Genomic DNA, 14706 nt, shown 5'->3' on the forward strand with positions numbered 1-14706 from the left:
TTGTGCAAATTGCTTCCTTTTGTAAACTCTACAGCTCTCTCAGCTGCAGATCTCTGCTTCTGTGCTGCTGCTAAGCATAATGATCTTAAATAACCAATGTGTGAAGTTTCATTCTCTTTTCACATGCGGGGGGCATGTGGACTGCTGCTAGACCACTGTGAATAAGCCTGTTATACACACTCAAAGACTGCATGCTTCTCTCCAGTAAAGAACTGGCCTTTTTTGAAAGATGCTTCAGTTCCGCAACTGTCATTCAAGAAGTTACAACCAGTGGCTGAAACTGGGTAGTCAGAAGAGGTAAATGCACCCTGGGGATCATGCAGATTAATCATGCATAATTCAAAAAATCCTCCAGGTTATAGAGCTGCTGGTATGGGAAGATGCAAGTGAAATAAACTTAGATTTTCTGAACCACAGAAAACACAAAGACTAAGCTGCTGCTGCTTTCTCAGTATCAAAATAAACTGTCCTGAGAATTCCTTGTAGAGAATTATTTTGTTTAAATATGTAATTTCAAAAGAGTCATAGGAATTCAAGTTACAAAAATCACTTGGGCAACTGGGGAACACTGCAATGTGCTCTGAGGTAGAAAGACTTATGGCTTCAACATGAAGCTTAGGAATAAGCAGCAAGTGGAGTATTTTGCTAGGCCGGATTTCAGGGGATCGTAAAACACAACATAGCACTACTGCAGGTGGAATAGGGACTGTTGCATAAATTGTCAGTAAATAAGTAATAAGATGGGCAGTAAAAAGGAAACTGAACTTAAATGGCAGTTTAGAGAGCTGGACTCTGCTTGTCATTTGCTTATTGTAGAATTATGTTATGGTAGCCAGCACCATTTTCAAAATGCTGTGTGTATCTGCCTGACTAATGTAGATGCTTGGGCTCTCCCTAAGCTTTCTGCACAGATTAATGTAATTTAAAAGCCATACATCTTGCCTACAATGGATTAGTTAAGTGCTAACCTCTTAGCCAAGATTAATTACCACTCTTTAGGTATAAAGTTTGGAATTTAAAAGCTAATCTGAACACAGCTTTCTTGTTTCTTCCTTTGTTTTCTCAAGCACTGGTTCAATTTCAGGAGTTGTACTAAAGATACGTCCTACAAACTGCTCTGTATTGAAGGAAATTAGGAAGAAGAAAAACTGTACTGATGTGTTATCTGGTCTTTTTTAAACGAAGAAAATTGTGCAAAGAATGGCAATTTATTTTTTATGACTTTGGCTAAAACTACATCTAATGGTAATGGATATGTTCTGAAGTCAGAAAGATTTTTTAATTAATAAACCATTACTTTATACCTTAGGAGTATTCTGAGCTCTTTCAGACCTTTGTGAACGGTTTCATCATACAGAATATTCACATAAACCTTACCTGTGATGGAAACAACTAGCAAAGAAGGAAATTGGTATAGTCATGCTGTCCAAGCTGAGCCACCACTTGAAAGTGATCCAGTCACAATCTGAATTCCAATACTTCTATGCTTCAGTAGAAAATTTCATGCCTTGGAAGTTAGTAGTGGGCTCTTGCATACTTCTCCATTTTCTTGGAGAACAGGGGCTAAAGCTGCTGATGTGCTTTGGAAATCAGCACATCCAAGAGCACATTTGCACACCAACCATTTTGTTCTTAACAAAGCCTGTGCTGTTTTCAAACACTTTGTGTTAACATAATACTAGTGTTTAATAAATTGTCTTTCTTTGCGCGAAGCTTTGCCACAGGAAAGCTGCAGAGAATTGTCCAAAGGTAAAATATTGCTGTCATTATTTAAATATTGTTCCTACTACAATTTTTCTAGTCCAGGCATTCATGGCAGGTATTTACATCATCACAGAAGGAAGGAGACTTGTAATCTGTTTCCTGTGAATACAGGCCATGTACAGGGAAATGGATATACCTATGTGCACTTGATCTTAATTGAAATGTGTTTTAGCTTAAAAAAGAAAGTCAGCTGTAGATAAATGGGTGTACTGAATGCACTAATGGAAAAAGCAATGGCAGTAATGCTAAGTAAATAGCTGAGTAAAAATAGCCTCTCTGCTTTCATAATGTTGTTAAAGGTCAGCCGCTTAAAAGTGCTGTGATTTTGAGGATATTAGACTGGAATAGTATTCTTACAAATCCCATTGGCCTTTTGGAAGTGGAAGTCTGAAAATAGTCCGGGGTGGAATGGACAATCTGATATGGGTGGGAGTTGGTGTCTTTATGGTGGTTATACTGAAATTGTTTCTCACATAGATTTCTGGTGAATCACTTCTGCCTGGTCAGACGTGGCAAATGTGGTTTGCTAGGTACATGCTTGTGGTTGCTTAAACATTTGAGGTCATCAAAAATCGAAGATGTCCTGTTTAGGACTTGTTCATGACAACCATTTCCCTTTTACGTTCATTATACCGGTTCAGAATTAGGTTCAGTATTACTCCGTGTGCCAGGAATTGCACTTTTTTCCCTTTCCGAGGAAGTGACTTTGGACATATTTTCCCCGTGTCTCTTTGGCTGTGGCTGCGCAGTTAACATTTTCTGGTATAGAAGATGTTTTGCCTTGCCTCCTACAGTGCATTTGAAAACCACAGATGAACGCATGCACTCACAATACTAAACCTGGGGGAAGGGGTACCCATGAGATTTAAATGCTGTTGTATACCAGTTTAACATTACATGAAAGGAAAGCTGGGCTGGTGCTTTTCTTCTTTCATGAAAACTGAGGTGAAAGACCTATAGCAGACTGGGTGTGGCAGGAAATGTTCAGCAACAATACTGCCTTAGTTGCTAGGAAGTGTTAACATATTAATCTCTTTCTCTCTTTCTCCCCAGAATGAATTGCCAGATACCCATGCAAAGTTCCACGTACTATTCCTTTTCTTTGTGGCAGCCATGTTCTTCATCAGCATACTGTCACTCTTCAGCTACCACTGCTGGCTAGTTGGCAAAAACAGATCAACTATAGGTCAGTTAATTGGATTATGGAACTTTTCCTTGTCCAGAAAAATGACAATTCAGTGAGAATGTGAGGCCTACATGGTATGCCATCACATATAAATTGAATTTTAAATACTGTGCAATAAAAAGCATATTTGGTGTAAATAATTAAAGGTGAAACATATGGGAAAATGAAGCCTGTGGGGGATCCTCTGCTAGAGCCAAGCATTCAGATTCATGATGACTGTTCATTTCTTTTGTTTGTATTTTTGAGACCTCTGAGGCACCATGCATGTTTGTTGGGTTCTTATATAGTGTGAAGTATGTAACCCAATTGCTACTTGCCAATCTGTTGTTCTAATACTTTGAGTAGCTGGGTAGCCCCTACCAAGTCAGAGGCTCTACTGTATATGAACATGCACTACATTTTGAACTACATACAAAACAGTATTCCTAAATCCTGTGAAAGAAAACGGACCTTATTATTAGGAAGTGGCTTGTAAAAGTGCAATAAAAATGAAAACACTGATGCACATTTCCTACATAATAAGAGATTCCCGTAATTTTTATGTCTAGATGTCTTAAATGGCATTGATCAGCATAACCAAGCGTTAATTAAAATATTTGAAGTTCTTGCTAGGAACCACTTCAGGGTGTTTTTTGTGATGTGCGGGGGGACAGGGACTGATGAGTATTTCCACAACTGAGTAAGTCAAAATCTTATATCTTTCAATGGAATTTAAATTTCTAACCTCAAAAATAAGTGGGTTGCTTAAAAGTAAAATAATTTTCAGGTAGAAATTTTTTGCTAGAATTTTTTTGATTGGTTGACAGGAGAGTTGTTTGAATTCTTTTTCTTTTGACATATCTACAATAAGGAATATTCACAGTTTCTTTTTAGCTTTGAAGAAAACTTTAACATATTCCTTACCCAAAAATCAGTGGTCATAATTGGCAACATGGTACTTTATCTGCTTTCTGGATCATGATGTAAAAAGACAAGCTACTGGTGTGGAGGGAGAGGAATGACTCTTCTCAGTTCTTGGCCAAGGGTGTAAATGGACTGAGTAGAAAAATGGTAGTGGTTTGCTATAGTTCATGTTGTGTCTGTTTCTAATGTAATAGATTTCATCTTCCTCTGATAGCACGGGATGCTCTTAATTCAGCTTCCTAACTTGGCAGATGTGGAAAAACCTCTTCTGTATGGGCTTAGGTCCAGCAGTGCTTATAGTAAATTACCTCTAAAAGGGAAAGTCTTCTGCACAAAGAAGGCTGAAGAGAGAGCAAGTCACCAAGGAATAAGGGATGTATGTGGTTATCTTTGGCATGCTGATGGTACTTAGCTTTGTCTCAGACTCTGTTAAAAGTAAAGAGGGAAGGTTGACAAGGTGACTGTTCTGCCTACCTGATTTTCTTATTTTTCACTAACCCTGTGATTTTTTTTCTCTCTGATTACTTGAGATTATTTTTTCTTCCCCCCCCTCCCCCAATATACATCAAGATCGCCTCACCTTGCCCATCACTGGTTCCACAGCAGAGAAGTTTGAGTTTGTTTCTTCATGTTCCCCAACTCTTTACTGGTTTAAGGAATTGCATATTTTTGTTTTACAGAAACATTTCGTGCACCCACATTTCGAAATGGTCCTGATAAAAACGGTTTTTCTCTTGGATGTAGCAAAAATCTAAGGGAAGTTTTTGGAGATGAAAAGAAGTATTGGCTACTCCCTATCTTTACCAGGTATTTAGTCTGAACAGTAATGAATTAGGGAATAAATTGATTCCATGACTTCTGCCTTGCTTCCCTTTCTACTAAAAAATAAAGCACAGCTGAAAAGCCAACTTGTATATCTGGTACAATAAATACTGGTGCAGGGAAAATGTGCAAGAGAAAGCTATCAAACTGCACAGGGTTTTCATTCAAAGACAGGGAGCTTGTTAACAAGAATCTTTTAAATGCAGAAGTTTGGAAAGCTTTGAGAAGCGTATTGCAAAAATTGTACACCTTTTGGTGATAGTCTTAGTGTTTGATGATAGAGCTCAAATCAGCAACTCAGAGGAGATCAAACAGCTGCATCAAAACAACCTCAGTTTAAAAGCACCCCCTCTTGCCCCTGAAAAAACTTGACAGCTTTCTTTTGCTGTAGATGACGCTTTAGGAATTGAAAGCCATCTAAGAATGTGCATGTAAATAAGCAACAGAGGGGAAAAAATCTGATATGAAAAATGCTGGATTTAAAATGTCAGCTGAGATAGCATTAAGGAGTTGCAGACAAGCTTGATGAAGCAAGACTGACATGCTGCCCTCTCCCACCACTACCAGAATTCAGCAGAACAAAGTAGGAACTCTGTTTCAACACTGCTTTTGAGGTGCTGTGTATCAGGTAAAAACTGTTGCTGAACCTGTTTGTGAAGCTGAGGTCTGGTATCAAACAGCAGAGGTAATACCAAAAGCTTAAGGTGACTCAGCTGTTTGCTCAACTACCATGTGATTAAAGACAGAAGCCCCACTGTAGATGGATCAATCTGTTTTGCTACCACATTTCATCCTGATAAACTTTAAGAGAAGGCTTAGCTAACTTCAGAATTATGAGTGAAGGGGAAAGCATGGCAACCAGAATGTTATTTATGATACAACTTCTGGGGTCGTAAACACCAGAGAGTCTTCACTATGTGTGCACGCTGATTTGGGGGAAGATTAGGGCTACAGTCTACAGAAATATGTCTGTGTTTCTGAAATACACAGACTTGTGCTGTGCACAGCAATCCATACTGAGTGATAGGGTGGGAATTAATTGAGCTCCAAGATTTAATTAACTGATGATCTGATTTAGTGGTAGAACTGCCTTGCTAAAGTCTGGAGTTCAACACTGTACTCAGGTAATTGATTCAAGCCTGTAGCCTTTGCCTTTTGCATGGGTCCTTGTTCAGTTCATTTAAGTCAACTACCAACAGTGACTTGAGTCTTTGTTTCTCATTTAGTTTGGGTGATGGATGTACTTTCCCAACTCGTTTGGTGATTATGGATCCAGAGCAACTTGCAGTCTCAAGCCAAAATGAACCTGCCAAAAGGTAACTACAGCACTTAAGATACTGATTTTGTACTGTTTAGTACTTCATCTAGAGAAAAAAATTGTTTCAGAGTTAGTTTTTGAATTCTTTATGCTTCTTATGATCTTCAAAGTAAGTTTGTAAGTCTTCAGTGAAGGACAGAATGGATTAACATTAAAAACTTAGGACTGTGTCGTGGTTTTGTGGTAACAGAGGATATGGCTCTAAGGAAACAGTAATATAGAAAGTAAGAGAGTTTACTGGCTCTTAACAGCAATCAAAAAAGTCCTAGGAAAAACTGAATAATCATCCATAGAAAAAAAAATGAAGTGGTTTGTCTGTTTGTTTGGGGTTTTTTTGTGTAAGGCAAGGTATTATTTGTATTTCATCTCCTTGAGCTTGCTTAAACAGGTAATGCTGAGACAGTTTGCAAGAGAAATAGATCTCTGATGCTGGGGTTTTTAGCTCATTACTTTTTATCACTCCCAAATTTGCATGTTTTGTATCTTCCGTGTATTTTCAAAGAGACAAGAGTCTCTGTGTGCAGTTTCTGGGGGTGTTTACATTTGCCACTTTAGAAGTCTTCTGCATAGTTTGGTGAATTTGTAGCTGAAGGTTGTTGCCAACAGCAGTCACCTGAGTTACCAGACATTAGAGGGTTCAAAGGCAATACAGAGAAGAAGTTGCTTCCAGTACAACAAAACCTGTGGAATTTACACAAGAGCAGGACCCTTATGCAAACAGCAAAGTATCCTTTTATGTTCAGAAGATTGTTCAGAAGAAGGCCCTGGCATTTGCATGGGATAAGATGGCATTTGGTTGCTCTTCCAGATGGTGCTGCGTAGGTTTTCTTTCTAGCTGTGTGGCAGTGTTATTGTCAGGGTGCCATTTCTCGTGTATCAGTCTGTGGGTTTTTACCATTAGAACTGAGTGCCCTGTGTCAGGTAAGGGCTTATTTTAGACTGAGGACTGGAACAAGCTTATAGAGGAATTAGGGTTGGGGGCAGGCGGCCATTTCCAGTTGGCACTGTAGGGTTTTTTGTTGTTAGTTTTGCTTTTAAGTAATTTCACTATTCTAGAATTGTCTGAAGCAGCTACCGGTATTACAGAATTCCTGGTGACTTTAAATTGCTTACTTTTCAGCTCTGTAGCCAATCAGTCCTTTCCTACTCGACCACTCAGTGAATCACAAAATCGGTTGCTAGCTGGTGATTGTCAGTGGGTGGAAACTGGCCCTGAAGAGGAAAATGTGAAATCAGGTAATGGTTTTGTTTATAGTGGGGTTTTCCTTTTTCCTTTTTTTTTGGGTTTTTTTTTTTTTTTTTTTTGAGGCCTAGAAAGTCCTTCAGAATTGGCTGGAGTAATGTAGAAGAAAATGTGTTCCATGGAATCAAGTCTGCGTGTTTAAAACTTAAGGCTAACTTGCATCCCGTGCTCTGCTCCAAAATTAGTTACTATGTTAAGGTAGTGGGTGGTAGATGGATAGATAACTGTCACTTTTGCACTTCAGTTCTGAGATTTGGGATCTTTTATGCTTGATTAGGGGGAAGAAAATATTTTTGTAAAATAGAGGCACAACACAGTAAATGTGCTTTCTGGTTTGAAGTCTTTGCTATTTGTTATGCAAATCTGCAAAAACACATAATTGAGATTCTCTCACGTTCTAGGTGCAAAAAAGCATATTATAGTTTCATTGGAAAGCTGATCTCAGCTAATTACTAACCAACCATCTCAGTGAGAAACAGGTAAGACTAACATAATTGATTGCTATTTCTGTACATGTATGAATAAAAATAGACATCTCAAAGTCAAAAATCAACTAGTCATGGAATGCGGAGGAGTCCTCTGATGTTGGATGAGTAATAGAAAAGTCTAAACAAAATTCAGAATGACTGTTGAGAAGACAAGAATGGGAGTAATGCTGTAGTGCAGGAAACATGGGCTGGCTAGGTCTGGGATGGGTCAGATTAATCCTGTAATTCAGGTTGAAGTGGGTAGTGCTGGATTTGTTACCTGACTAGGGAAAAGAATCTGATGCTAAATGCAATTCCAAGATGAAACGCTGTCTTGAGGAAGAGCTGTTCTTAAGGAAGAGCTCCTTAAATGTCTTGGTCATACATTGGTGGGCCATGTTCTGCTCTTTAGGAAGCTGCATGTGCACAAGGAAGGAAGGTAAGTAAATACAGGTGTCTGCATATAGGCAGCTCTGTCACATTTGGAATTGACAGTGATCTTCTGGAATGTTTTTGCATTAAAGTGCTCTGCATGCACTTTGCATTTAGGAAATACAGTGAGTGTTGGTGCATATATGAAACTTCTCTTGGTATATTTTCAGTGACTAAATTAGACTTCTTTTATGTTGACTTTCTACTGTGGTGAGCTTATAAGCTCCCGTTAATTTTTTTGCTCTGGAAGAGAAACAAATATTATTTGGTCAACTAATAGCTGTAGAAGCTAGAGCTGAGTCATTACACACTGCCTCTTTTTTTTTTGGTTGTTCTGGGTTTTTTGGTGGGGGATGATTTTGCAAGTAATTCCCATTTTTATCAGAAACAAAACACTACATTTGAATTTGGTACGCTCAGTAATTTTAGGATCACTTTTCTTTTTCCTTTCCTTTTTTTTAAGGAGGCTTCTGACCTAAAATTATAGTTTTGGAAGGGGTTTGGCTTGTTTCAAGGAAAAAAAATCTTTCTAAAAGGTCTTTGCAGGTGATGGTGTGATGCTTGGGCTGATGTTGGTCAGACTGCTCAGTGCAAACTCATACAAAACCAAAATTAGACTAGTTAGTGGGACTTCTGAAAAACCTACTCAATCGTGAGAACTCACCAATGGTACATTTCCCCTTTCCAACTTTTCTTAATTCTATATATATGTGCAGAAGAATGTCCAAAGGAAGGGGTTCCTTTCAGCCTCTAGCTATATAAAACCTAATCAGATCTAAGTAGGTTACAGAGGCTTTTCTGTTCTTCATAGAATGGAATAGAAGTCCCTGAGAGCAGCTCATCCCAGCAGCCTTTGATAGGGTATTATAGAAATGTCTTAATCTTTCTTTCCACTGACCTAGAGAGGGAGCATAAATGACTGTCTTAAGTTGGACAGTTAATTGGTAGTAGTGTGAGATTAATTTCGTTTCTATCTTCCTAAAGTGAGGCCAGATTTGATAAAGGAAGAATCTGTACTTTGTGTCACACTTGCCCAAACTACACTAGTTTTAAAAGTTGTATAAATAAAAGTGCATAATTGCACCCAATGCAAAAGCATTTGGGTATGTGTTACCTTAAATTAACTCAGTAACACAATGTTTGAACCATTCTGATTTAAGTTGGATTTGATCACAGTTTCTGTAGGCCAAGATAGTTAGTTCCAGTCCTACATTTGTAAGCAACTGTGCAGTACCTGTGAGATCCAGCATCTGTCCAATGCACTTCCATAATACCCTGTAACAAGCCAATAGTTGTATTTTTAAATTTTGGGCCTGTTAACATGCAGCAGAAGCAAAGTCATGGCTTATTCTAGTGTACAGAGCTTGATTTGCAAAAGAAGGCCAGTCCCCCAGCCTCATCTAGGCAAATACCATTTGTGTCCTCAAATCTATCCATTTAATTCAAAAATCAAATTGCCAGTCAGGGATCCAGGATACTTTAGACAGATCAGTGGTGATGGACTGATGTTCCTAGCACAGATAATCTTCTAAAACATAAGTGGTGTGAAACAAAAACCCACACCTCCCAGAAGGCTATTTCTGAGTCAAAGTTGCCTTAACTACTTTCCTTAACCAGAAGTCTGTAAATTACTTTACCCAGGTGCATTTGTGTAATGCACTATGATGTGTTTTTTCAAAGTTAATTGGATAATTCCATTAATAACTTTTTTTGTTTCACTAGGTTTCTGCAACACATTTTGAGCTTGAATATTACTTAATTTAATTTGGAAGAAGTTGAGCAGGAAAAAATGGAACATGAACATTCTAGGAAGAGACAAAAGAAATTCAAGTTTCTGCACAGTACAATGGATTCTTGTAAGCACTATTGCAGAGCAGGGAAGTTAAGACAGATGCCTTAAGATTCTTAATGTGCATTTATGCAACACTGAATTATATACTGCTACCAAAGGGCCAGATCCAGAAGTGCCCTGCTTGGATGCACAAGGTCCAGAGTGGGAACTATGCATTTCTGTTATGCTGCAGTGGTGGGGGTAGATTGCAGAGACTCCTACCTCCTCATGGGCAAACTTCATACCTTAGGCACTGCAGAAGTCACTTCCATAGAAGGTCTCCAGAGTACAGAAGGGGAAAAAAAGGAAAAGGAAGGAAAAAAAAAATCAGCATAGAGCATGGTCAGCAAGTCTGAAGTGGGAGTATACATAGTTCAGATTGCAGGTGATGGGGAAGGGACTGGATGATGTCTTCTCTTTTCCTATTAACCAGTCTACCCTATGATCACAGCTCTCCAAGTCTTTTGGGACTGAGGGTTCCTTCTACTAGCTGTGCTTTGGAGCAAGGCAATGCCAACAACATAAAAGCCTTTAACTTGGGTGTTGCTTTTTTGCTATAAGATTGAGCTTCCTCATCATTTTAACTTGATTTATTTAACCATATCAAGGACAGAGCTCAAAGAAGAAAACTTGGGTTTTAGTTGAAAAAAACATGGATTATTACTTTCCAACAATTGTTGGTCAGCCTACAAGGAAAGGCCACAGTCCAAAAAGGAATTAAAAGTTCTTATATTTTCTGTTACTCTTCGCTGTGTTCTGTGTAAGGCAGCAGTAAAATGTAAAGTACCCCTGAGAAAAACCATATTGCAGTTGTGTGTTGCTAGAAAATGGAACCAGCAGACTACTGCTTTTTCCATGGGACTATTCATGGTTTATAAATACTGTTTTATACTTTTGTTTTATCTTTTTAATAAAGGCACGAGGTTTTATTGGTTCTAAAATACAAATATCAAGTACTTACAAGAAGATTAGTGTTGGATCATAGATCTGTGTTAGCACACTGAAAAATTGCATCCTTTAGTCTCCCACTTTCAAGTCCAGTTTAAGTGATGCTGAAATTGCTAAAGACTTGATGGCTTTGTGCAGCAATGTACCAGTTCACAAAAGGCAAAATGTGTTTCCTGTGTGAGGAATCAAGTCCATCCCATCCTTAGCTCAAGACCTACAGCAAACAACATGGGGTTTTTTTCTCCTCACCCCTCTATAGAGAAGACTGCTAACTCATCTTTGGGTGGTATTGGAATTTTGCACGTGGAAAAAGTGACAAATACGATTTTTCTGTCTGTAACTTTTCTGATACTCAGCTGATGCTGATTACAAACAAACATGAGCCCTTTTGATACAGACTAAAGGTAGTAGTCAAATTGATGCTCTAGTCCAAAAGAACCTGTTTGGTTTGTCTCCCAGACTGATTGCTACTTGAGTTAAATATGTTTAGGATGGAAATACTAAGGTATCAAGTATACTTCAAGGTTTAAAATAAGTATTTTTTTGTCTTTGGATATAATAAATTTTTCTTAAATATTAATCTTCTGGAAAAAGAACTCTTTGAGAACCTATGAACATGATTTCACTGTTGGATATTCTTGAGACAGACGTAATGGTCCAAACTTGCATGTTTTATAGAAGTTGCAAAATGTTTCTTCAAACTTTGTATAAGAAATTTTGCAATTGCTAATTCCAAAACTTACAAAAACGTTTGCTACACATTAGTCTGAAAGGTTTAGCTTTTTCTTCTCAAATGTCAAGTGAGAAGTGCCCATCTGAATATAAGCTCTCAGCAGTATTGCACCAGCAAAATTTCTTGGGGAAGATAAGAGAGAAGGAAGACTGCACATTCAAATGGCTTGTTCTGAATACCAAAATTTGCAGCCCCAAACACTGGTGGAACTGTCATGGAGGGCCTGGGATATCATCCGGCTTTTACTGCATCAGTGTATTATAGCTGAAATAACATGTCCATGCACAGACATCATCTAGCAGAACTATAAGCAAAGTACATGTCAGAATCCTAAGTATCACTGATTCAGCAGTATGGTCTCTGCTCCCCCCACCTGCTCCCCAAAGTGCTTCATATAACCCCCCATGAATGTATGTATCCTGTAGGCCAACATCAGTAGAACTTGTTTGATTTCTTAAGTCAGGATAGTAAATCTACAGGAAAAACTGAAAGTAAACAGACTAGGCTAACTCCATGTGCATTCTCTAGCGAGTGCTGCTCTTCTGAAACCACCTCTCTGTGTATCTGATGGACATTTTTGTGGCTTTTCATGAAGAACTGACATTTTTGACATGTTTAGGCAGATCACAGGAGTATTTTGTCCTAGATTTTTCCTCATATTTGAAGTGAGGAAAGGAGAGCAGTGGTTTTAGATAATCCTGAGGCCAGGGGTAGCAGTGGTTTTAGGATAATCCTAAAGCCAGAGTTACTGTTGGTGTAAAAGCAGGCATTACTGAAAGTCTCTTTGACAAATATGAAACACAGTAAAATCAGTCACAGATGATTCTTCCACATTCACCACCCCCAACCCCTTTTATTTTTTTTTCATCTGGGGAACTGGGGGACTAAGGGAAACCCCAGGCTGATATAAAGGAATTAAGTTCTCTAAGGGAATTGCACTGCTGAACTCTAAGGGCATGCCAGTGAGTGGGATGGAGGGGTCAGGGCATGTCTTAAGGCAGCAGGATGACATCCTGTGCCTTTGGGTTCTGTCCTGAGTGCTCCCTGTGCTGTGCCAGGCAGTCTGTGAGGCAGCAGGATGGCTGGCTGGCTGTTGGGCTGCAGGGAGCTGTACGTGTCCCGGCGAGCAGAGGCAGGGGCTGCAGGAAGTGGCTTCTTTTGGCCCATGCACAGAAGAGCTGGAACCTTCCAGTGAATGCAGTGAGAAGGACATGTTCAGATCAGAAGGGGGATGGATCCTGAGAAAACAACTGTTTAGGGTGTTTGGCCGTGTTGTAAATGCTGGTTTGTGCTTTAACTTACTCTGTATCAGGGAGTCTTGATTGTCATTAAAAATAGCAGCCCTTAAGCTTTTAGATCCATCAAAGTAATGACTATTGCAAGCCATACGTAGTAGTTATTGTAGGATAGTTGAGATTGACTGCAATTAGAAACTGCTTTCGTGTTTCTTACTGATTTTCTCTTTTAAAAAAATCTACATACACTCAAAAAAATCAAAAAAATGGCTTTAAATTCCCAATGTGAGGACAGAAACCTGATGAAGGGCAAGATTTCAGTGTGATTTATCCTCCATATTTCTGAAATGTCTTGAAATAAACCTGTCCCTGTGAATATGAGGCAGGGAAATCCATAAATAGAAATTACTTAAAACTGCACAATAGTGGTGTTTTTCTTAGTGTTATTTACTCACAGAGTGTACAACACACGCATCATTGCTGTGCCTAGTGAAGGCGTATTATGGGAGGAGGGCAGGAAGAGGAGTAGGTTTCTGTCACTAATTAATTGACTTCCTACAGTATTATTTTGAGACTGTCGTGATACAAGTCAGATGTGATTAAAAACCTCCATTTTAAATATTCAGAGGGTTACTTTAGAGGAAGTCTGGGCACTTCTATTTTTAGTGATTTGAGTAGAAATTATGGTAACATTTTTGTTAAAGCTGCCTCTTGAGTGTGGAATTTGCAAGTACCAAGCTACTTTTGGTATGCTATTCTTACAAATTGGTCCTGTTCTCCAGAGTGCTGAATACCTACAGTTTTCAGGTACTGTGTTTTTCCTTTGATCTTATGTGGTTCTTTATTATAAATCATCTTTTGGGTTGGAATGAATTTCAGTCCCACTGGGTATGCACACAAAGACTTCATGATCTAACTCAAATATGGTCCAGTTGTAGCTAAGCAGAGCCCCAAGAGGAGGGAAACTGCAGCAGTGTTTGCAGCAGCATTTATGTCTGGCAGATTTACCAAGATGTGCTGATTCTGACACAGATTGACCAAATCTGCCTGGATCTGGAGCAGACTGACCAGATTTTTATTGGAAGTTAAATAACAACAAAACCACAACAGCTTTGAGCTTCATAGTGTATGTTCTCCAAAGACACCCTCTAAAATTGTGTCTAACTGGGGGATTTGGGTGTCCATTTGGAGAGGCTCCAAACAGCAGCTACTTTTAGCTCAAGAACACGTCTTTTCACAGTACCTAAAAAACAGCAAGGTGTGCAATGTCAGAGGCTCTTCTATCCCTAAGTGGCACCAAAGCGAGCAGCTGCACATGAAGTGATTTAGTACTGAACACATTTGTTACTTGTATCAATTTATTTTGTATATAGAGCTTTATACACATTTTTCTTAATTATGTAACTGTCATGAAACAACATGAAGTTACAAGTCGTAGTTTGTTTTAATGCAGGTTAAAACTGGGGTTTGGCCATTTGTTTTCTGAAGCAATTACTTGAATTTGTTTCCATTAGGTAGTGAAGTCTGATAATGTTTACAGGATGTCTTTCTTTGGTTTGGGGAGGTTTCCCCATCTTTCTTCCCACCCCCTGTCCCAAGAAACAGAGAGCTCATGCTCAGCAGTCAAGCAGACATGTCAGACATGAAGTATTTGGGTTACTTTTATTGTCACCAAAGCATTGGTGGTGACATGCTGATTCCCTTCCATTTACACTGCTTACTGACAACTTAAGGACTTAGCGTGGTCCTCTCTGATTTTTCCTGTCCCTTATCCTGTTACCAGCTTTATTGTGGGAAACTTAAATCTTCCTGAAGGACGATTCA

General features: G+C 38.9%; 1 protein-coding gene across 6 annotated transcripts in view; it reads left to right on the forward strand.

The window, feature by feature from the left end:
* Window positions 1-13302, forward strand: part of ZDHHC20 (zinc finger DHHC-type containing 20) — a 47470-nt gene extending 34168 nt beyond the window's left edge. For 3 of the 6 annotated variants that reach the window (XM_017730787.1, XM_017730784.1, XM_017730786.1), the window contains exons 8-14: window positions 1714-1749; window positions 2818-2950; window positions 4534-4660; window positions 5902-5991; window positions 7114-7229; window positions 7638-7715; window positions 9858-13302. In XM_017730787.1, the coding sequence (XP_017586276.1) occupies window positions 1714-1749; window positions 2818-2950; window positions 4534-4660; window positions 5902-5991; window positions 7114-7229; window positions 7638-7675 (540 nt within the window). In that variant the 3' untranslated portion in view covers window positions 7676-7715; window positions 9858-13302. The remainder of the gene's footprint in view (window positions 1-1713; window positions 1750-2817; window positions 2951-4533; window positions 4661-5901; window positions 5992-7113; window positions 7230-7637; window positions 7716-9857) is intronic. The other 3 variants (XM_017730785.1, XM_008630984.2, XM_008630982.2) reach the window with 3 other exon arrangements.
* Window positions 13303-14706: the final 1404 nt, after the last annotated feature.

The sequence above is a fragment of the Corvus brachyrhynchos genome, unplaced genomic scaffold (assembly GCF_000691975.1).
Source record: "Corvus brachyrhynchos isolate BGI_N302 unplaced genomic scaffold, ASM69197v1 scaffold363, whole genome shotgun sequence".
Lineage (NCBI taxonomy): Eukaryota > Metazoa > Chordata > Aves > Passeriformes > Corvidae > Corvus > Corvus brachyrhynchos.